Source organism: Lepisma saccharinum, chromosome 5 (genome assembly GCF_977018435.1).
Source record: "Lepisma saccharinum chromosome 5, izLepSacc3.1, whole genome shotgun sequence".
NCBI classification, from domain to species: domain Eukaryota; kingdom Metazoa; phylum Arthropoda; class Insecta; order Zygentoma; family Lepismatidae; genus Lepisma; species Lepisma saccharinum.
The window spans coordinates 9,909,143-9,933,234 of record NC_139233.1 but is presented as its reverse complement, the minus strand read 5'-3'; the positions used below and the strand labels follow the sequence as shown (position 1 = coordinate 9,933,234).

Genomic DNA, 24,092 nt, shown 5'->3' with positions numbered 1-24,092 from the left:
ACACCTCCACCCCCCTTTTTTGAGCACGTCACTGGCAGCAAATCCGTTCGTTCAAGGTTTTGTGACAAAATTTCTGTGACACATTTTGTCACTTGACTCAAATATCTTGACTCCTGTAATGGTAGGCGGACAATTGCGATGAACACAGTGAGAAGTGAAAGGGTGGGTGGACAATTGCGATGACATTTTAAATCTTCTATCAAATTGAAGGGTAACTTAACACCCCGTACAATACATTTTACAGCCGGCCCCGTGGCGGAATGGTTAGCACATCGCGCTACGAGGTCAGGGGTCCCGGGTTCGAATCCTGGCTTGGGCATGGATGTTTGTGAGTCTCCATTCATCAATTTCATCATATCATCACTCATCCCCATCTTCGCAAATTAGCCAAAAGTGGCACAAGAAGCAAATTAAAATAAAGCAAATCAATCAATCAATACTTCTTACAAGAACATTTATTTTCGAATAAAACGCTGGTTCTTCTCACACTTTCTTCAGGCTTGAGACTGGCAAGGTAGCTTGTAAACGTAGCCTACTTGCATTACAATCACTTTTAGGTTAGGTTAGGTTAGGTGCACCTGCAGTTAGTGATCGGCGCAATTGTCCCACCATTACTAGATTCCCGGCAACACATTAAAGCACATAAACTGCTTGTGATGCATTTTGGTTGATAAAAATACACACTTTTATCAACCATAATTTGATGCACTTTGAGTTCTGTATGTACAGTCAGCCGCAATAAAAATGGGACGCTAAGATCCAGAAATACTCACGTTCCTGTAAGGCGTGTTTTGCCTAAATCTACGGCGCTGGTAGAAGTTGCCATAGAAAATTTGCTATTAAAATCCACTTAGGCCCTTAGAGTTAGGCAACACACTTAACGCCTTGCAAGGAAGCCAGTACTCCAGGATGTAGATGTCCGTTTCTATTGCCGCTGACTGTACCTCACTGACATTCGAACCCGTCGATTCAAAACGAGAAGTTAATATGAACACCATGAGTAAAGCCCAATATTTTCATCGTTCAATTGTATCTAGGGTAAAGGAGGGAAGTTCGCCACTAAAATGCTTTTCACTTTTTCCTTCTAAACGAATTGGGGGAGAAGGATAAAATTTATACGATACAAAAAGTAGGCATTGTGGATTATGAGGAATATAACATATTACTTATATTTATGACGTAATATTAAAAATACTAAAATGAGAAAAAGTGGCTAAATTCCCGCCACATGCTGGGAAATTCGCCATATAACTTATTTATCATTTTATCGTCAGTTTAAGTGTATGAATACCAAGTTGTTGCCAATAAGTCAGACAACAAAGTGTAAGAGACCTACAAATGACAACTGCTTAAAAAGATATAATACAGACATGTTTAAGAAACATAGGCCTAAATGTTCATATGAATTGTGAACAAGTTGTGTGTGAAAGATCGCCTGTAAGAAAGGAAATTCGACACATTTTCTGTTACTCTGGCGAATTTACCAGCAAATGCATAGTCGAAAGAAAACAACTTATGTTTACTTGTACATGCACGCTTTCCAAAGCAAATCTTTTCACGAGATTCTTAAAGTGTGAGGTTACGATATCAATAATTAAAAGGAAGAAAAATAGTTTTTATCTGCCACGAAATGACAATATCCAACGTAGTATTGAAATTCGGCACCTTTCTTTGTCTTCTGTGTAGACGCAACCGCGCATTCCAAACTGTACTGCTTGCTTGCTAGTTCGCTCACCACACTGTAGTTTTTACTGTAAACAAGGCACTTGTTACTTGATTTTTTACAGGCATCAGTCAGTGTTTCCAACCTAAAGTTTCTATCTACGATTACAAAAACCACAAGTACGACGAAATTCCCAGCATGGCGAACATCCCTTCTTTTACCCTATATTATTCGATCAATACTTTCATGTAAATACAAGCCTGATCTTTAATGACGAAATCCGAAGTTGGATTGAACGTTGGACGAAAGGATAACATTCAATTGGGAACTTCCCCCCCACAATCCTTTGCCCGAAATCATTCTCTCCTTCAAGTTCCTGGCAAAGCTTCGGAGCCTTTTGCAAACACACTTCACACGCTTTTGTGGCAGTGTAGTACAGCGTGTCTACAAAGTCCTGCTACCATTATAATGAAACATAGCTCCTAAACTGTATGAGGTTTCTTGCAACGTGTTCTACAGCTCTCAAAGTTTTAATAAGTAGTGGTATTTTATTATTATTATTATTATTATTTGTTTTTGTTTTTTAACAGATTATGTTGTGAGCGACAATGACGACAGCACAGGAGAAGGCAAAGTGTGTGTGGTCGTATACTAACGGGGCGCATGTGCAAGTGTTGTAATTGTAAATAAAACTTTGAGAGCTGTAGAACACGTTGCAAAAAACCGCATGTCTTTATCTTCTATAGTTTAGGAGTTAAGTTCCATTGTAACGGTAGCAGGACTTTGTGGACACGCTGTACTACTACGTACAAAGAGTACCCTGAATTTGTGAATAAAACACAAAATACGTGGTTAATCATCAACATTTATTTTGTCGCCTTCAAAATAGGCCCCATCAGATGCAACACACATATGCCAACGCTTAACCCAGTCTTCAAAAACTTTTAAAACACAGAAGACGGTATCGCCCTGAGTTCCTTCTGCGAAATGTCCTTTAATGGGTTCAATTGATTCAGAACGCTTTCCCCTAAGTCGTAACTTGAGTCGCGGAAAGAACAATTACAGAATTCAATTCTGTATATACTAAATGTAGTCCTTCTGCATTAATTTGGGAATGACAGGAGTGTTTGAAAGGATGTTATTTGACGCATAACGTTGTGTAAAGCAAAGCAGTTGAGTAACTTGTTATGTCCAAGGATTTACATAAAATTAGAATACATATTACATGGAATCAGGAGAAAATGCGCCCAGGAAAAATGCGCTCTCGTAATAAAAGTGGGAAAAATGCGCCTAGCACACATGACCTTCACCAACTAATCCGTTGAAGGGTTGAAATTCTCGGTTATCTAACTCTGTTCGTTTGTTTGCTTCTATCGCACACCTGGTAAGGTTTCCACTGACTCAGTAGTCATTACCAACCATCTGGCACAGGTCAGGTGTGTGTGTGTGTGTTTGTGTTTCTATTTGTGATGGCTGATTTGACAATCACCGAGACGAACAGAGGCAAGCCGTGTGCTCTGTTCAATGGATTTCAATATCGAGTTAAGAAGAAGACGGATGAGAAAACTACTTGGCTTTGTGTTAAAGAGAAGAAAGAGAAATGTAGAGGACAACAGAAGTCCGAATTAAGCGAGTGGCAGCTAAGAAGCGAGAAAGAGAAGATGACGAATCTATGTCTAAGCTCTACCAGGAAGAAATGGGTCCCTTGTTTAATCAAGGATTCGACCTCGTGGCGGAAGTTCCTGTGTACTCCAGCTTCAAACGCAGCATGAACTATGTGAGGAGGCAGGCACAGGGAGATCGTCGGGACCCGAATTCCAGACAGAACATCGTTTTATCTGAAGAATACCTGAAAATTTGCGACAGTTCAAGTTTCCTTTTGGTAGATGAAGGAGACGAGCAGAGAATCCTCGATTTTTGTAGCTCCAAAGGAAGGATATACTGTAGAATCACAATCATGGACGGGACTTTCAAATCGTGTAGCAAGCAGTTCACCCAGCTCTATACAATCCACGCAGACCTTGGCAGTACAGATAACGAGACGAACATCGCTCCAGTAGTATTCGCCTTCCTGCCCAACAAAAAAGAGAAACTTACGACCTACTTTTTGGGAAAATCAAGGAAGGTTTACCGGGTTGGAATCCAGAAAGAATCATGGTTGACTTCGAAGATGCGTGCATTTCTTCCCTCATTTCAAACTTCCCGACTTGTACCATCAAGGGATGCTACTTCCACTTTAACCAGTGTCTGTGGCGCAAAGCTCAAGACGTTGGATTGGTACCGGACTGCAAGAATGACGAAGAAGTAAGGCTTCATGTCCGCTTGTGCAGCGCTCTGGCAGTGATCCCCCGCGAGGACGTTGAAGATGGTTGGCTCCAAATCCATAGTACGGCGCCAGCAGGAGAGAAACTGACAGCGTTTCTTGACTACTTTCTACAACAATGGCTGCAAAAACTACCAGTTGATGTGTGGCACTGTGGAGATGCAAAAGATGCAAAACACCGCACGGACAATGCGGTCGAAGGGTGGAACAATAAGCTGCAGGAGAAAGTTCGACTTCGTCACAACTTCTACACCCTTCTGAAGACGCTGAAGCAGGAAGCGGAACACAGCGGATACAAATATGACAGGGCTAGCATCGGGTTGGAAGGAACGAAGAGGAAACGAACGTACGTAAAACTGGATGAACAGATTAGCAAAATTTTACATACTAACAAAACAAGCACACCCAAGGACCTTACCAAGTGCCTGAGAAGTCTGGCGTACATCCAAAAAATGGAGGAAAAGATCGTCAACGGAGGTCACAAGAAATGGAAATACAAATGTAAATAAAAACTTTAATATAATAAAATAAAAATTACAACATATTAATAAAAAATAAAAAAGTAAAATAAAAAAATATGACAAAGGACATCATCTCCAGCTTCTAAACACGCCAGAAAAATGAATATTTTTACTGTACTTTTAAAAAAATCTCTTTCCTGACAGTCCCAAGCCTGTGTTAAATGTGAGGGGAAGCCGCGTAAAGGTTGTTTTAATCAACATATTATCATATTGGTGAAGGTCGTGTGTGCTGGGCGCATTTTTCCCACTTTTATTGCGAGAGCGCACTTTTCCCGGGCGCATTTTTCCCGACACCATTACATGGAGATTTGTTCCTCTGTTTATAAATGTCTGTGTTCTAGAAATTTGATGCTTTTTGTTATTTGAGGAAGTTGTTCGTTTGCTGTAGTTATAAACAATATACTAGGTGCTTCGTTGATATATGTTATTGAAATACATATGTATCCTATTTTACAAAATGAAGTTTGCATATGACCGAAGATGAAAGTCCGTGGAAAATAGGTAAGCAATAAATATCTGGATGAAATGTATAAATAGTATCTTCAATATATTCAAATTACGACATGCGCGGTTTGAAAAGTTTCAGAAGTAGTACAATAAAGTATTGTCTTACATAAAATAGGTTAAAAATACGGGTGGTTATAATTAAACTGACGGTGTTCAGAGTGGTACAGCACGGGCTGCAATGAGCGTAGGAGTCTGAAACTTCGTAGATATGCTAATGAAGCAATGCGCTCGCGAATTATGCAAAAACAAAATTTTAGTTCCAATTCCTGCCACCAGGTTAAAATATGGCGCTGTAAGCAGTCAGAATGTGGTATGGGTACAGGAAAAAGGCAGGAATGATCAAACACATGATAACAGTGGTTCTGGCACGTTTATTAGGAACTATGGTTACAAGAACTGTTCAATATGGCCTCCCAACTCAGGAACATGCTTCATCCGTAACATGGCATGGTCGACAGTTCCCCGCAACATGTCTGGTGATATCTGAGCGACATGTCGTTGTATGCTAGTCTTCAGATCAGGCAGAGACCGGATATGTCCCTGATAGACACGATCTTTTAAATATCTCTACAACCAGAAGTCACATGGATTTAGGTCGGGGGATCTGGAAGGCCACGCATCTGGAAACCGCCTACAGATGATGCGGTCATTAGTGAAGGTTTCTCGAAACAAATCTTTCACTTGGCGAGCCACATGTGGTGTTGCCCCATCTTGCATTAAAATGGTGGTGTGGTCACAGTTCCGTTGTTGCAAAGCTGGAATCACGTCTTGCACAAGGAGGTCTCTATAACGTGCAGATGTCACTGTACGCCTAACAGGCAAAATACACCTTTGAGGTGTCATCTCCTCGAAGGAGAACGGACCAAGAATGATGGAGCTAGTGAACTCACACCAAACATTCACGTAAACTGAGTGCAATGGTTGTTCCTGCACAACATGTGGATGAGTGGAACTCCATATGCGACAGTTGTGCACCGTCCAGAGTGAAATGCGCCTCGTCAGTCCACATCATATTCCCCGGCCACATGTCATCCACTTCCATGCGTGCCAAAAACCGATGGGCAAGCTCACGGCGTTGTGGAATATCTTGGGTTTTCAATTGGTGCACAATATGAATCTTGTAGGGATACCAGTGTAAAATGCACCGCAATACCTTGCGAACTGTTGACCAGGGGAGTGACAATTCACGTGCCACAGCTCTAGCACTGGTTGCAGAAGTTGAGGCATGTGCTGCACGGTCAGCTACAGCAACTTCGTCCACAACTTCCACGGGGATGGGCCGCCTTCCTCTCCCTGGTGCAACACCCAATTCACCAGTTTCCTCGAATTTCTTCATCATCTTCTTCAGCCCATTAATTGACATGGGCCCTCTTCTCAGCCCTTTCTGTCGGCGATATTTCCACAATGCAGCGTTACTATTGCTTCCATTCTGGTAAAACAACTTCTCTAGCAGTGCACGGTCTTTCTTCGCAATAGCCATTGTGTTTTACACGAACAAATTCAATCTTTTTTACTTTCAACGAACATTCACATCACAAAATGAATCATCAAGAAGCGTCACCAACAACAACCAGGGAGCTCACACAACAGTTAGGCAATGCCACCTACGTCCAGATAACATACTGACGTCAGAGTTACGGAAATTTCCACGTTCTGACTGCTTACAGCACCATATTTTAACCTGGTGGAGAGAATTGGAACAAAATTTTTGTTTTTGCATAATTCGCGAGCGCATTCCTTCATTAGCATATCTACGACTCCTACGCTCATTACAGACCGTTCTGTACCACTCTGAACACCGTCAGTTTAATTATAACCAGCTGTATATACATCTGTAGGAATCATTTGAAAGATATTCAAGACTACATATTCTCTTAGTTTCTCGTGGAAATGTGGCCTATCCGATAGCGTAGTGGTAGCGTCTTCGCCTTGTAACCAAGTGGTCCTTAGGGTCGATACCCGGTGGAGGCACAGTGGTTCGGATCCAACTTTAAACTGTACGTCCAGTCCCAATTAGCCTTTTTGTGCATAAAGAGGACTTAAAACACCAATCCAATCAAGCTAAATCATTGGTGTTGGACAAACGATAGCGTAGTGGCTAATGCTGTTGCCTTATTAACAGAGGTGTCCACGGTTCGATTCCAGGTGGAGGTACATTTCAAACTGAAGCGTGCTTCGCTTTACTGCCACTTTTGGCTAATCGCGAGGATGAGGATGAGACATGATGTGATGAAATTGATGAAGGAGCTCTCACAAACACACATCCCTGACCGTGATTCGAACCCGGGACCTCTAGCGTCGTAGTGGAGCACGAAGTGAATTTAAAGCAAACTTTGTCTAATGATAATTTCCAAATATATGTTCCGGATGTTCAAATTGTGTACTTTTTAAAATGAAATAACTGTGTATTGTCACTTTTTGTATGTGTATTGGGATAAGAATAGAAGTATGCTGAAAACTATATACTAATATTGGCATAGTGCGAACGCGTGGACTGACTGATAAACATAAAACTAGGAGTTTTTCTATTTACTCTGCGTAAACATTCATTGACGCCAAAGCTTTCTTGATCACTTGTTATAAGCTAGTCATAAGATCGTACAGCGACCACATATGTTACAAGTTATCAGGGTGGAAACGGTAGCAACGGTGTAATGTAAAGCTATCCATTTAAACAGTACTTGCCCTTCAAATAAGATCCATATTTCACTCCGGACTGGGAAAATCACGGTACTCTAACCAGCGACGAAACTCTGTGAAGGAATCGTCGTCGGGAGTAATTATACATAAACAATGTCGTATAAGCACACAACGGATTTCTTGATCAAAAGTCAATTTTAAATCAAAACTTCAAAAAAAGGTACCAGAAGTGTTTAAACACCGGACAGCATTTACTTGCTGCACCTTTCGTTTCGGTCAGATTTCCCCTACTGCCCTGCGTCGCTGACGTTAAATTTAGCACCTACCATAATTTCTTCAGGTGAGCTCTCCATTGGGAAGTCTCACTCACAGCGCAAGCCTCAACAAACATCTTGTTCTAACGTAAGCTAGGAATAACTTCGTTAAGTTACATTTAGTTCTCTCAGCATAATAACACTGCTACTTTTCGGGATTTGACCAAAAGGTATTATGCTAAGAGAACTAAACCTAACAACGAAGGAATTCCGCACTGACCTCAGAACATGATGTTGGTTGACCCTCGTGTTATGAATGAGATCCTCTTGGTTCGATCGATACCCGGTGGAGGCACATAGTGGTTCGGATCCAACTTTAAACTGTAGGTCCAGTCCCGTTTAGCCTTAGCCATAAAGTGGACTTAAAACACCAAATCAATCAATCAATGAGACCCCTCCATTGGTGATCTCGGCTACTTCTCACTTTTCATCTTTCTCATTTTTTCCACCTCTCTCTCTTTCTTTTCGCGTTTCTATTTTTCTTTCTCTTTCTTTCTTCCTTTCCTCGTTTCTTTCATTCACTCCTTCTTTTCCTTCTTTCTATCTCCTCTGTTTTATTTCTTGTTCTCTCGTTCTTTCTTACTCTGTTCTTCTTTGCATGTTCTCATCATTTCGTTTCTTTCTACATTTCTGTGTCTATCTCCCGTATTATTGAATGCGTGTCTGACGCTCCTTCAAGTAATCATTACTGTGGTCCTAGCTCTCAAAACTTTAAAAAGCTAATCTTGAAGTCGGGGTGGCACTTCTTAAATACTTGCCTCCCTAGTAGCTACTAATCAAAGAATGTAAGGAAGGTTTACATAATATACCTCTGACAATAAAGTTCGGTGAATGATCCTGAATATCGAGTAGACGAATTCTTAATGAACCTACCTTACTGTCCTTCGAAGTAGTCCCCTCCCATGGCTATGCACCGTTGAGAACGGCTGTACATGTCCTGGAAACTTTTAGAAAAGTCTTCTTTCGGGATGGTGTTCAAGATCCTCGTCACGTTCCGTTGGATGTCCGGAATATCCTCAAATCTCTGACCTTTCAAAGCGATTTTGAGGCGTGGAAAGAGAAAGAAATCTGGAGGATTCAGATCAAAATTTCTTGCAATGCATTGCTACAGAGGATGAGAGCTGGTGTGTGAGGTACGACCCTGAAACGAAACGCCAAAGCATGGAATGGCGTTGTCCTGCATCACCCCGTCGGAAGAAGGCCAAGGTGGAAAAATTGTTGTTCCCTCCGCCAGGAATTCCTTGTGGATCATGCCATCACTGTCAAAGAAAGTGATAAGCATCGTCTTTATGCGTGATTTTTACGCCTTGATCTTCTTTCGACGGGGTGATGCAGGAGAACGCCATTCCATGCTTTGGCGTTTCGTTTCAGGGTCGTACCTCACACACCAGCTCTCATCCTCTGTAGCAATGCATTGCAAGAAATTTTGATCTGAATCCTCCAGATTTCTTTCTCTTCCCACGCCTCAAAATCGCTTTGAAAGGTCAGAGATTTGAGGATATTCCGGACATCCAACGGAACGTGACGAGGGTCTTGAACAGCATCCCGAAAGAAGACATTTCTAAAAGTTTCCAAGATATGTACAGCCGTTCTCAACGGTGCATAGCCATGGGAGGGGACAACTTCGAAGGACAGTAAGGTAGGTTCATTAAGAATTCGTCTACTTTCGATATTCAGGATCATTCACCGAACTTTATTGTCAGAGGTTGTATATGTACGAGCGAAATGCTACCTTGACCTCTTCGCTAGGTCTTGTTGCCAAAGAGGTCTCGCCGACCTTCGTGGCGGAGTGGTTAGCACATCACGCTAAGAGGCCAGGGGCCCGGGTTCGAATCCCAGCCTGGGCATGAGTGCTCTTTTTGAATCACATCATGACTCATCCTCATCTTTGCCATTAGCCAAAAGTGACAGAAAAGCCTAGTAAAATAGTTGTACTTAAAGCACGATCTAACATAACATTCTGACGTTTGGCCCATATTTTTCCATTTTAGTAAAACTGATTTAAAAAAAAAAACGATACACTCATACATCACACAGGAATCGAACACAGGACTCGTGATTATTACAAGAGCCAGTAGCAATGTCAAATATATGGCTTGTACTTTTATTAATGATAGGAAAGCATTCGTTATCTTGCGTACCCCGAAAGAGCTGTACTAAAGGTATTTTCATACATGGCGTTTTCTCCTTTCAGTAATAATAATAATAAAATATTATTATTATTATTATTATTATTATTATACACTCATACGTCAAACAGGAATAGAACACAGGACACTTGAGTACTCTACCACGAGCTAGAAATGTCAAACACGGTTAATAATGACATTAAAGTATTTGTTATATCTTGATGCCCCAAAGAACTGGACGAAAGGCATGTTCAAACATGTTCTGGCAATTGGCCCGCATTTGTTCTCTTTGGCAACAAAGGGACGACACTTTCATTCCTTAAACAGGACACAAACAAAGAACTCTTGACTAGAGTAACACAGTAGCTAGCAATGGCATATATCGTGCGTTCTGTTGAGCCGATCTGCGTGGCGGAGTGGCTATCACAGTGCGCTACGACACCAAGGTTCCCGGGTTCGAATTCACGGTCATTCGTGTTCATTGTTGAATGACAATAATTACAAATAAATATTATGTAATGGACGATTATGGAATTGGCTTTTGGGAAATGTGCTAAAGATACTATCGTTACGTTTTCAGTTCTCTATATCGGAGTATCAAAGAGCTACGACGCCAGAGCTTCTGGGTTCGAATCCCGCCCTGGGCATTGCTGTTATTTGGGACCGACTTAAGATGATCGGACCCCTCTCAGATTTTCTTCATATTTGGCATACTCACTAACTGAGGCCACCTAATCACGAATCTGAAGTTAAAAGTTGTCGGAAACGTCTAGAAATTGCAAAATAAGCGAAAATAAGTCGTTAGTTTTCGGAATGGAAACCGTCGATTTTCGCGATTTTTTTTTGTTATACAATCAAATATATATATTCCTGATACTACCACCACAACAAATTTTAACTATGTTTGCCTAACCTAACCGAAACTAACCTAACCACACGTCAATGGTTCGTGGGGCTAGCGCCAATGGTTCGCAATTATTTTGCAATTTCTAAAAAGTTTCCGACCAATTTTAACTTCAGATTCGTCATTAGCACGCCTCAATTAGTAAGCATGTCAAATATGAAGAAAATCGGAGAGGGGTCAGGTCATCTTAAGTCATACCGTCGCTTCATCATATCATAAATCATGCTCATCGTCGCGATTAGGCAAAATTGGAAGAAACGCGACGCTAAATAACAAAAATCAAGCCCTGTATATTTTTAATAACGGCAACAAAGCATTCGTTATCTAGCGATGCTCATAATAACTATACCAGAGGCATGTTAAAACATGCAGTTCTGGTCGGCAACTTCTCAGCAACAAGGGTAGTTAAAAAGAGTGTACTCACCCCTGAAGTCGACCTTGGCCACCTTCTCCCCTTTGCACTTGGCAACATCGAACTGTTTGAGCCGAAGAACCAGTGACATAGTAGCATTTAAAGCGGGATCGCACAGGAATTTTGTTTCTTGTTCCTACCGCACAAACTCGCACGGATCGGGTATCGAAGTCGCGGACAGCAACCTTGAACTTCTGTCCGGTTCACCAGAGATTCGGAGCAACCGCTACCAAACGACGCTCGCTGAAGTTTCCTCTGGAGCCCATCTCGACGCGTGGAGGCGCGCGCTGCACGACGTCTGCACACGAACTACAAGCAGCCCTTGCCTGACCCGCTACTTCTACCAGCTTCGCAGCTCGGTGGTAGTGTTGCCAACCCGGCGAGGAAGTTTCTAACTTAGTAACTTACGGAAAATCACGAGCACTCTTTCCCTCCCTCCCCGCTGAATTTTGTTACTGCTCTCTCCTCTCCGCTCAGTGTTGCCAATCTATTTTGAACCATTGGGTTTATTCAGGGTTGCTAAAGATGCAGACCACAAATTCTAATAGGTTCTACCGTGCGTCCATTTCGATCTGCAGCCGAGAGATCGGGAGAAGCGTGGCGGGCGGCACTGACGGAGATGCCGACATTTGCGGCCTGAAATGCCCGCTTATTTTTATGGACATATGCAGACATTTATATAAATATTGCAAAACGAGCACTAACCTGTGTTATAAGAGTATGGTTTTAATTTTAGTAGCTTAGTGACTGTATGTGCCGATGATTTTGACACGCCCACATCTTGTGAAACACGGCGTAGAGGTTTGTTTGGAGAACGTTCTAACGCTGCACCAATATCATCGAGTTTTGCTTCGGTTAGAATCCGTCGTTTTTGCTTAGGTGTTTTAAAATTTAACGATACAGTTTCTCGTAATTTAAGGACAAGATGTCTAACCGTATCTCTGTGTGGAGTTGAAACGCATGGGAATTTCTGTACAAATTACCTACACACGTCTCGACACGAGTTTGTTTTCACGTAGGTACGTGTCATACATAAAAAAATCTTTGTTCTAACGTGAATCTTGCGGCTGGCATTCCAATCGTCTCACTGACACGTCACACATACACACTACAATAACACAAACAAGTAACTGCAAGTAACCAAGAATAACACTCTTGCGCACAGTACGAAATTAACACGCTCTTGGTTTACATTGCTCGCCACTATATTTACAACTCTGTCTTCATCTACTCGCGAAGGAACAAAAAACTCGAGCTCGGAGATTTCGGATTGCAAGGAAGCTCACGAACACTATTGACTTTTAACGGTTTCTTCTACAGCGTAATCTTGATACAGTGTTGCACATTCAAAACGTCCAAACGATCCCCATCGGCACAAAACTCTTTCTAGGATATAAACTTAAGCAGGACGTTACTGGTCAAAACTATGATTAAAATGTTTTATTATCTGTGGCTCTTAACATAGTTTCTAAAGCGTATTTATTTGTGCATATAAGAGCAGAACTTGGATGAATTACAGAAGAACTTTTGCGTGTTATAACACAGGTTAGTGATCGTTTTGCAATATTTATATAAATGTCTGCATATGTCTATAAAAATAAGCGGGCATTACAGGCCGCAAATGTCGGCATCTCCGCCAGCGCCGCCCGCCACGCTTCTCCCGATCTCTCGGCTGCAGATCGAAATGAACGCACGGTATTAGGTTCTGTAAGAGGACCGGAACATTTTCTTTCGCACAATTTCAATTCGGTGCGTATTGTTTCATTTCAATGCAAAATTTGGACCGTATTTAAATTCATCCGGGAAAAATGTTCCTCGACCGTATTAAATTACTTCAAAGATAAGAATTTTCTTTAAGGTCTATATCCATTTACGCTTTCTGATTTTGAATTTATTTACAATTCATGGACCTTTATCAACCCTATATTATTTTACTTCGCTTTTCTGGCACTTTTTGGTTAATCGCGAAAATTAGAACCAGTGATGGTAAGATGAAGTTGATGAAGGGATATTCACAAAGAACAACCACGCCAAAGCCGAGATTCGAACCCGGAGCGTAGCGTAATGAACTGACCACTCCACCATGGAGGGCGTTGCCGATCTATATTATTTTTCTACCAACTGCCTGGTAGAATATTTATTAGGGCCGTGTCGATACTGATGCCGTTGTGTCGGTATCGGAGAGTATCGCTTCGATGTTATTTTACCTATACCGACCGATATTTTCCCTTCGTTTTCACAGTTCGCAGAGTCCGTAATATTGTCGCACATTTGTGTCGAATCTTAATATCATGCAAGTTATGCAAAATTCGAACTTTCCATTGAATTTGCTCCAATATTATGTGAAAAATTTGAATTTTGTGATTACTTAACAGGCATTTTTTATATTCTGATGTAATTTCTAAATACACTGCTGGACAAAATAAACCGGACACTTGCATTTTTTGTGATAACGCGTAAATTCCGATTCGAAGGCTAACTAAATGTTGCAGAAACTATTGGAAATAAGAAAACCTGAATATATTTAACAGAAAACAAATTAAATTTAACGACTTAGTGGCGTGCCTAGCATTTTAAAAGGGGAGGGCACTTTTAAACTTTTTTAGTAATTGCAATTCAGATGTCAAATATTAAGGTGTCCTTTTTTTTGTCCAGCAGTATATTTTAAAGCAAAAATCTGGTAAATTGGTGCGTATAGTGCAGTGTAATATTCACCTACTATAAGCACCAATTTACCAGTATTGCCAGTTACATAGTATTTATTCTCACTAGATTCATCTGTGCATATTCTAACCATCTGTACGTATTCAAATCAGTAACCCGGGAATATGCAATACTAAGTTCTCAAATTTGTCTTTACGGAATTTCATGTAACCAACATATCTTCAAAGCTTAGTCTCTTAATCAGTTCCCCTATTTCCTAGTCCAATAGGCGGCACCAAGACCTAACAGTTTTTTTTAATAAAATATTTATTGGTTGTGGACAAAATCCATGCACCAGTTAACAATTTATCAATTGGTATTATATACATGTATGCACATAATATTTACTCACAATTATTCCTTTCATAATAAATAGTTTCCAAATTTCATTACACTTTTACAGAATTATATTAGACTTATTAAGATATTTTGTAAGAATATAGATTACCGAGGATGAAGGTGAAGTCAGTAAACAAGGCAGTGTCAGTGGCGCTTGATGTCCACTCCTGTACAATTCCTGTAAAAATGGTTCTCTGTAAGTTTCATAAAGTTTGCATTGAAATATAATGTGGTTTGGAGTTGCTGCATATTCATTCCACAAACAAACTGGTGAAGTCACTAATTCTTCTTGTAAAGGTGGGCTGCGGCGATAGTGTGATTTAACCTGCAGCGCATTATAGTTGTGAGGGAACTCCGGGAGAGTTGAATCTGTTTAAACCAACATTCCTTTGGAATTCTTTCTTGTATAGAATAGTAGGCCTTACCGCATTGAGTGCCAGTACGAGGGGTGATCAGGTTGCTCCGACCCTAACATAGAAGGAATGACGTTATGATTGATTTTTTGTTTTGTTATTGTTTAGTGATCCTTTATACGCTTTCATTCTGAATTGCAAGTCTGAGTAGCGTACAGTTTTCTTTTTACAGGGGTTTAACTGAGTGAAGTTGTGTCAATGTGCCAGAATGGAGAAAACTGAGGTGAGAGCGGTGATCAAATATTTTGTGAAGAAGAAGTGGACGGTATCCAAAATTCATGAGGACTTGGTGGATATACTAGGGGACACTGCTCGTTGATACAGTATGGTGAAGAGATGGTGTCGTGAGTTTAATTGTGGGAGAGAGTCGTGTGAGAATGAACATGCAGGTGGAGCACCAAAACTGTCATGACGATCGAAAACATTAACAAAGTCCACGATATCGTGCTGAAGGATCGTCGAGTCACTATCCGTCATGTTGCTGAGATGTGTGGCCTCTCATATGGCACTGTGCAAAACATAATTACCCAGGAATTACAAATGAAAAAAATTGCTGCAAGATTGGTCCCTCGAAACCTCACCCAAGATCAGAAGCGCACCCGAGTGCTCATCAGTCAAGAACTTCTTGACAAGTTTCGTGCTGATATAGAAGATTTCCTTGCCCGATTTGTAACTATGGATGAAACATGGGTCCATGACTTCGAACCAGAAACAAAATCACAAGCATGGAGTGGAAACACCCACATTCTCCACCAACGAAGAAGTTCAAGGTGCAAACATCAGCCAAGAAGGTGATGGCCTCAATTTTCTGGGACTGCAAAGGTGTCCTTCTTGTGGACTATCTACAAAGAGGCCAAACCATCACTGGCACATACTACAGTGACCTAATCAGGAAATTACGTGATTCCATCAAGAAAAAGAGGTGTGGACTGTTCACCCGTGGTGTGCTCCTTCAGCAGGACAATGCTCGTGTCCACACCTCGCGCATTGCGAGGGCCGCTATCGCAGATGCATCGTTCGAATTGCTGCCTCACCCACCTTATTCCCCTGATTTGGCATCCAGTGATTTCCATTTGTTCAAACATTTGAAGAATGACATTCGTGGGCAAAAGTTTTCTGAAGTAATAAGGGCTGTGGACTCATGGTTGGATGACCAGTCAGAAGATTTTTTTTGCAAGGTATCCAGGCGTTGGAGCACCGATGGGAAAGTGCATTGGAGTTGCAGGGGAGTATGTTGAAAAATAAAAAAAATATTGAAACCCTATTGAAGCTCTTTCTATGTTAGGGTCAGAGCAACCTGATCGCCCCTCGTATGTGTCCACAAGGTTTGCCAGTCAGTAAATAGTATTTTTTTAAAGTGTGATTCCAAAACTACGGACGGAAACTTTATTGAAAGCGGCCGTTGGATTGCTTGATTCGCTGCATATTTTGCCAAAATATCTGCTATTGGTTCCTTTCATAACATTTCGCAGTCAATGAATTTGCGACATTTAATTGTTATAATTTTCAAGCATCAGTATCCGTGGAAATCGTTAAGAGCATCGGCTCAGCTCTATTTTTTATGTGATAACGCGGTTGTAGCACAAATTGTAATATTCTTAGAAACAAGAAAAGGACCCGAGATTGTGAGTAATGTTCATAAAGCTCCTAAGCGAAATGTTATGAAAGGAACCAACTGTTAGGTCTTGGTGCCGCCTATTGGACTAGGGAATAGGGGAGCTGATTAAGAGACTAAGCTTTGTCGATATGGTGGTTACATGAAATTCTGCAGACAAATTTGAGAACTTAAGCCCGAATCATACGGAACAAGATTTCCAGTAGGGAATGCCCTAGTTGTCGCTGGACTGGCTACCCATCTGCTAATTTTCGCCTCACACGGTACATGTTACCGTACTTGTCGGTAGACTTTTGTTCCCATAAGACATTGCGTAGACAACCTGTAAACATGGACGAGCAATTTGAAGAATGTTGCAGGAGAATTACTGATTTGTGCTTTTACCGTATTAAAAATTAAATGAAAGGATGGACTAGAAAGTGGCTCAAAAAAATTATGGTAATCAATGCGTACCGAAGAAGCCTTTTTGATGAACTCGGGTATGGATATTCATACATGAGATTCGTAGGATTAATTCGCACACACACACATACACAAACACACACACTTACACACACAAAGTCAAACATTTAATACACTTGTAATAATAAGGATTTTCATTTTCAGCTAATCATATTTGTCACGTACACATCTCATCGCTTTGCATAAATACATAAATATTAATGAACTGAACACGAATGCACTGCACGTCATCTCTACTTCCTTCATTTTAGCCAATGTTCGGAAACCACAGACAAAAAACTCTCCTTTGCAAACTCACAGATTATCTTCACGTGGACAAACTTTGCTCTGATTGGCTGTTCCACAGAATCCAACAGATGAAAGCCAGTAGGAATTAGAACATGTCCATATGTTTAATGTTTGAAAATAGCAAAGTGATTAATAAGACAATAATATATAACAAGCATAAGGAATTAAAACTAACGTAGACTTACTGCATTAATTTTTATGAAAACAGATGGATATTCTTGTCCTGTTTTTCTAATGCTGGTGATCTATGTCTTTATGTATCAGCTGTACTCTGCGGTTCGAATTTCTTGCAAAATTATCAACAACACAATCCGCACACAATTCATGACACTCTTCCTTTTCTATGGCTAGTATTGCAAGTGAGGAAAGTCTGTCTTGGCCCATACCATTACGCAAAAATGTCTTGATTCTCTTCAAACAGCTAAAACTCCTCTCACACGATGCTGATGTCACAGGAATTGTCACTGCAATTTGCAACATTCTGCATAAGTTCTTAAACATATCTTTTGGAATGGCGTTCATTAAATGTACTATGGATGTGATGGTATATGTCAAGTTCTTTAGGTAATTTTTTGCAACCATGATTTCAGCGATCGGCACTTGTAATTGAAAATAGTCACAAAAATCCACCGGAAACTTTTGTACCATACTTCATTAAAACACCTATTCTGGTTACGGAAAACACTAGCTGGAAATCTGGAAAGAAACGGTTGTTTAGGCCCTTCGCTTTTACTGCCTAAATCTGAAGTGATGAAACTCTCGACTTCTTTTGTAGATGAACTTGGAGTGGGAGGACATGTTTCCGATTCAGCTCGTGCAGTTGAAGCAGGTACCTTATCTTCATCGAGACAATCTGTGGCTGTGCTGCATTCGCTTAAAGCTTCCGATTTCAGGCGCTTACTTCGAATAATCAATTTGTCCATTGTTGTACGAACAACAGTAAATGTCACAAAAAGCTTTGATAACAAACACACAGTATCACAAACTCCGTAACACAAAACTCACCACTACAGTTTCCTCGCGTAGCAACCGTTGTGAAAATAGAACAAATGACGGCGATCGTTTGCACTGTTGCCAGCTAAAGACAGGACGTGTCAGATGTAAGATCGTGGTTTTAAAAAAACTATGTCACAAAAAACGATTCTTTCCCAGAATATGTATCTAGAGGTATGTTCCTGCATTAACAATTGTTCAAATATGTTTTCTCGAAATACTGTATGTAATAATAGCTAAAAATGGGGGGGGGGGCTTATCGAGGGATTGGGGGGCTGAAACCCCCCCCCCAAAAGGTCCTAGCGACGCCACTGGGGTCGGGGCTTGAAGTTCGACCTTCAGGGAGCTTTCATACCGATACGACAAATTCAAGGTTTCGTACCAAAGGGACACGACAAATTGCAAGTGTATCTAGCACGTTGCTCGGATAGGATCGTTTTCTCAATAACGTACATCGTGTCGACTCGGTATTTTGGTAGCGCATGCGCAGTGATTGCTTTGAAGTGTGGATGGGGCCAGGGCGCTTCAGTACTGTATACTCTCTCCCGGGTATCTCTGGAGTAAGGCCGCGCAAGAAGGGAAGGGGGAGAGTGAGGGGGCGTTGCTGAAAAGGTTTGTAACTGCAGTCGCTCATTCCCCTTCCTGAAATCCCGTTTCGTCGCACGCGTTCATTAGTCAGTTCTATTGAGTCACTACTTGCGCAGACTTGCTTTCGCTCTCCTGCTTTAAATATACCTGGGACAGAGTATAGACAAGCTTGATTTGGTTTATTTTACTTCGCTCTTCTGTCAGTTTTGGTTAATCGTGAATATGAGGATGAGTTACGATATGATGAAATTATTGATTGATTTGGTGTTTTAAATCCACTTTATGCACAGTAAGACTAATCGGGACTGGACCTGCAGTTTAAAGTGGGATCGAAACCACTATGTGCCTCCACCGGATATCGAACCCGGGACCCCTTGATTACAAGGCGGAGACACTATCGCTGCGCCTATGAAACTGATGAAGGGACACTCACAAATAACACTCATGCCCAGGACGGGATTTGAACCCAGAACTCCTCCTGTTAGCGCACCGTGCTAACCACTCCACCACGGAGGCCGGCTGACTGTAGACAAGTATTCACTGCGCGTGCGCTACAGACAGAACGAGGCGACACGATGTTGAGAAAACGATCCAGTCCGAGCGACACACCCAGCTTGTCAGTACGAAAGCTTGCATTTATTTATTGCTAAACGCTGGTGACAAGTGTCGCCTGTCGCTTCGGTCTGAAAGTTCCCATACAGTAGATGATTCAAAGGAATCACTACAATATTATTTGTTACATTTATTCTCGCCAGAGGGCTTTGGAGTGCGAGAACATTGTGCAGTCAGTTACGAGACCTTCTTTCAGTGCTTCTCCAGAACTTTAGTCAGCCTGCAGCCAATCGCAGACTGTCCCTGAATCACGTGATGCTGATCTTCCAGGATAGTGTCAGGTGGAACGCAGAATCCAATCGATCAGACTTCCTGAACCGAACTGATTCAATAATGGAGATGTTGGATGCTGGATAAGGTGTTCGATTTCCTCGCAAGCCCTTTTCTCCTTCCCTTACTGTTCCCTTCCGAAGACCTATGACGTCACCCTCCAAACATGTTGGAACGCCAAGAGTTTGTTTCAAACATCGACCTAGCAAAGTAACCCTTCCTGTGAAACGCTCATACGTATGCTAATGTTCCTATAGCGATTCACAATAATTAGTCATCCTCTGCTCTCTGTATATTTCACAATCTTTTTTTCCCTTGTAGGATGACCCTTTCATAAGACACCCAAATATAAACTCTTTTCCACGTACTACACCCAGTCTGCATTTTGCAGGATAACGAGGCTCTTGAATCTCATGTTGTCTGCTGTCCTTCTTTGCTTCTGATTGTCCTCTCACACATTTCATTTTGTCACTATTCATCCTCTACTTCGTCTTCGTTTTCCCCTTCTCCCGTTCCTTTACCATCATCTTCAATTCTCTTATTCCTTTTCCTTTCTTTTGTCCTATTTCTTCTATTCCTTTTCTGAATATTTTCCGGTGTCTACCTCTTGTTCTCCTTCCCTCTCTTCTAACTTCCATCAATTTGTTTTGCTTTTCTATCTTCGTCCATTCTTACCACATGTCCGAACCATTTTAAATGTCTTTCTGTCAGTTTTTCTATTATTTGCTTCTGATTCTATCATTACGTACTCTATATCTTCTCGTTTTACCAACTATTCTACGCATTTCATCTCAACTGTTGTTATTTGTCTTACTTCTTTTCATCTTACTGGCCAGCTTTCGCTTCCGTATAGTAGAATTGGTTCCACTGCTGACTTATACACTTGTAGTTTAGTTTTGGTTGATTCCAAAAATGGTCTGGTTTAGTTGGTAGTATGCATTGCTAGATTTCCTTACTCTATTCATCACTTCCTCTTCTATTCTTCCTGTCTGGTTTGTGATTGTCCTCGTATCTTTGTCTGCTCCAGTTCTATTCCATCGCAAATTGTGTGTATTCTTACTATTACCTCTTCTCTTCTTCCTACTTGCATCACTTTGCTCTTATTTGCATTTACAGTCATTCTTTTAGCATTTAGCACTTCGACCCATTCTGTAACCGCCTCCTGTAGCTTGTTCTATGTATCTGTCATTAGTATTATATCATCTGCATATTTCATCACGTCATCATTCATCTTCACGATTACCCAAATGTGGCAGAAAAGTAAAGTAAATCATTCATTCCAAGTAATTTGTAATAATTGTCATTCAGTCTCACTGCGCTTTTATTGTTAATAACCAGAAGTGATATTTTCATATTTTTACACACCTGTATCAGTGTGTACATTTGTACGATTGTAAATTACCTTGTGGGAACCTGAGTTCATCTGATCTCATAGGCTTTGATTGATTCATTGCTTTCGCTTATTTTACTTCACTTTTCTGCCACTTTTGGCTAATCGCGAAGATGAGGATGAATGATGAAATTGAGGAACGGACGCTCACAAAGAACAGCACGTCTGGATTCCAACCTGGAACCCCTGACGTCGTAGCACGCTATGATAACCACTACTCCACAGAGGTTGGTTGTTCTTGCTGGTCGAGGTTTCACTGTAAAGCAATAATTTCCAGTTTCTTTTTTCAGTAGTCGCACGTGTGTGTCGTAAAGATGTGTGTTGCATGCAAGCTTAACTTCCAATAATATGATATCCTACATCAGGCGGAGAAGAAATATAGCCACTTGGCACGACACGTCTCCAATGCATCAAAATCAACAAGAATGGTGATATTTTACATTATTGCAATTGCAGCAACTTTTGTTATTCATATGAGGTAAAAAAAAAACATTAGGAACTACAGCTGTCGTTGACTGCAAAGAATCCTAGACGAACACATATCTTCATGTATAGCTTTATGCTTGTTAAATCTTCCCAGGGAGAACCATATGCAAATTAGAAGTGCATGAATATTCATGCAATGATTTATGATGTGGTACTTGTTTTGTATGAATTCATTGCTGCTCAAGCACACTGTAAAGAACCACTTACTACATAAACAACAACAAACAACTCAAGGAAAATAATTTCTCAGTATTCCTCCCTTTTTTGTTTGCATGGAGAGCCCTGCGGTGACAGTAGTGTAAACACGCTGTTACTTAAATATCACGTTTTGTGTACTTTTACGAGAATAATTTCACATTTTATTATCAATCTGAACCCATTATGATAACATTAAGCGATTTACAACAGCTCTACAATACATTTTAACTTATTTACCGTATTGGACGGTATTTTTAATTTAGGTGTTTGATACAGTGTCCTTAAGTTTCCCTTATTTACAGCCAAAATACTACAGGATGAACTTACGGTGAACTATCGTTACGGTACATTTTACGGTATCATCACCGTAAAGTTACGTAAGTTTCTTCCATTTCAGTTGTATACAAAGTACAGGGTGTCTGAGAAGTCACCGTACCCCTAGATATATTATAGTATATGCTACCCCTAGATTATTTATTGTAACATATGTATCTATTTATTTACAGTATAACATACTTGGGAACTTTGCATTACTACCTTACAGTACATCGGTGGCCCCGTGTGTTGTCGTCCGTGCACCCGCACACATCTGACTAGTTCCTCAGCACTGCCACTATGTCCGCTCACATCAGCCATGGCGAAACGAGCAAGCGCTCCATGTGATATTCGGAGCAGGGATGCTAACCACGAAACCAAATAATTCCCAAGCAACCGAATACCAACCAATTTTCAACACGGTCGCAAGAGGATACATGCAAGTAGGGACGCGTAAACTTCTGGGACATACTATACACACACGTCAGCATGATAACCCTGTTTGAGATTTCGATAGCCCTCTGTTATTAGACATCTTGGACGAAACTCGAACAAATAACAATATGCATCCTGAAAAGTTCAAAGATTTTCCACTGTAGCAAACCTACTATTAAAGCATACATCAGTCATGTTGGATTTTGCGCAACAGTAAATTTTCTCAAGCATAACTCATATACTAGTCAACATACAGACTGAATCATTTTTTGGAGGTGTTCTTTATACATACTCAATATGAAAGGGTATTAACACTTTTTTTCTCTAAGTTCCTCTCAGCTGCTCGGATACGACGCAACATCCCGCATCAGAAGATACTTAACTTCTGTAAAGTATAACTTCAATATTGTCTATTTTCCCCCATCATTGTTACTGGGGAATGTAAGTACAATATTAATAACACAACTGTTATCTCATTTTACCCAATTTTGAACAATCTTACTGTTTGTGATTCCGAGTTTGAGGTTCTTTAGGTCCACTTTATGCACAGATAGACTAACAGTGACTGGACCTACAGTTTAAACTGAGATCCGAATTACAATGTGTCTCCACCGGGTATCGAACCCGGGACTCCTTGACGTTACCTCTACGCCATCCTTTAGGCAACACAATATGTTTGATTTGATTTGTATATTATGGGTACATCAGCACGTAGGCTAGTTTTGTCCGTCACACAATAAGGGTGTAGGTAAAACAAAATTGAGGACACGCCACTAGCAAGAAAATAAAATACATCTGCTAAAACCTTCCTCACTCTATTTTAAAAACCAATACAATCATTGAATCCTCACCAACTAAAACTCTACTGCCTCCGAGGACAAAATCTCTATATCCTAGTCAAAAGCTGAGGCTGAAAAGGAGCACTCAGCACACAGGACAACACACGACGCCGCAAAGGATTATCCTGGCCTTGGGTCCAGGCGCCAGAGCCTCGTTGGTCTGCAAGAAACAGTTGCCGGGATGTACTACGGGGAAGTGAGGTTGACTTTTGGATGCCCTATCAGAAAATCAGCCATTTCACCCCGCCCAAGTTATATGTACAGTCACGGACACTGCCGGCTTGTAACGATTCCATTGAAAGTCAATGCATTCATTACAAGCCAGCAGTGCCCGTGACTGTACATAGCAGGAGCTTATATTCTGGGCTACCTAGACTACCTGCGAAGCCTGAAGTCTAGATAATAAAATACAGGAGAAAAATATATCAGAAATTGTAAATAAAATTATTCATACCAGTGAGATGATGATAATCGTGATTCTGGAGTTGGCAACCTGATTTCCTATGAGTTGGTAACCTCATTTCCTATGAGTTGGCAACCTGATTTCCTATGAGTTGGTAACCTCATTTCCTATGAGTTGGCAACCTGATTTGTTATGAGTTGGCAACCTCATTTCCTATGAGTTTGGTTACCTCATTTCCTATGAGTTGGCTACCTGATTTCCTATGAGCTGGCAACCTGATTTCCTATGAGCTGGTAACCTGATTTCCTATGAGTTGGCAACCTGATTTCT

The 24,092-nt window shown here is 40.9% G+C and overlaps 1 protein-coding gene across 7 annotated transcripts in view; it reads right to left on the bottom strand.

Moving 5' to 3' along the window:
• Nucleotides 1-11,706, bottom strand: part of LOC145987648 (otoferlin-like) — a 453,910-nt gene extending 442,204 nt beyond the window's left edge. For all 7 annotated transcript variants that reach the window (XM_083122142.1, XM_083122144.1, XM_083122148.1 and 4 more), the window contains exon 1: nt 11,426-11,706. In XM_083122142.1, the coding sequence (XP_082978268.1) occupies nt 11,426-11,504 (79 nt within the window). In that variant the 5' untranslated portion in view covers nt 11,505-11,706. The remainder of the gene's footprint in view (nt 1-11,425) is intronic.
• Nucleotides 11,707-24,092: the final 12,386 nt, after the last annotated feature.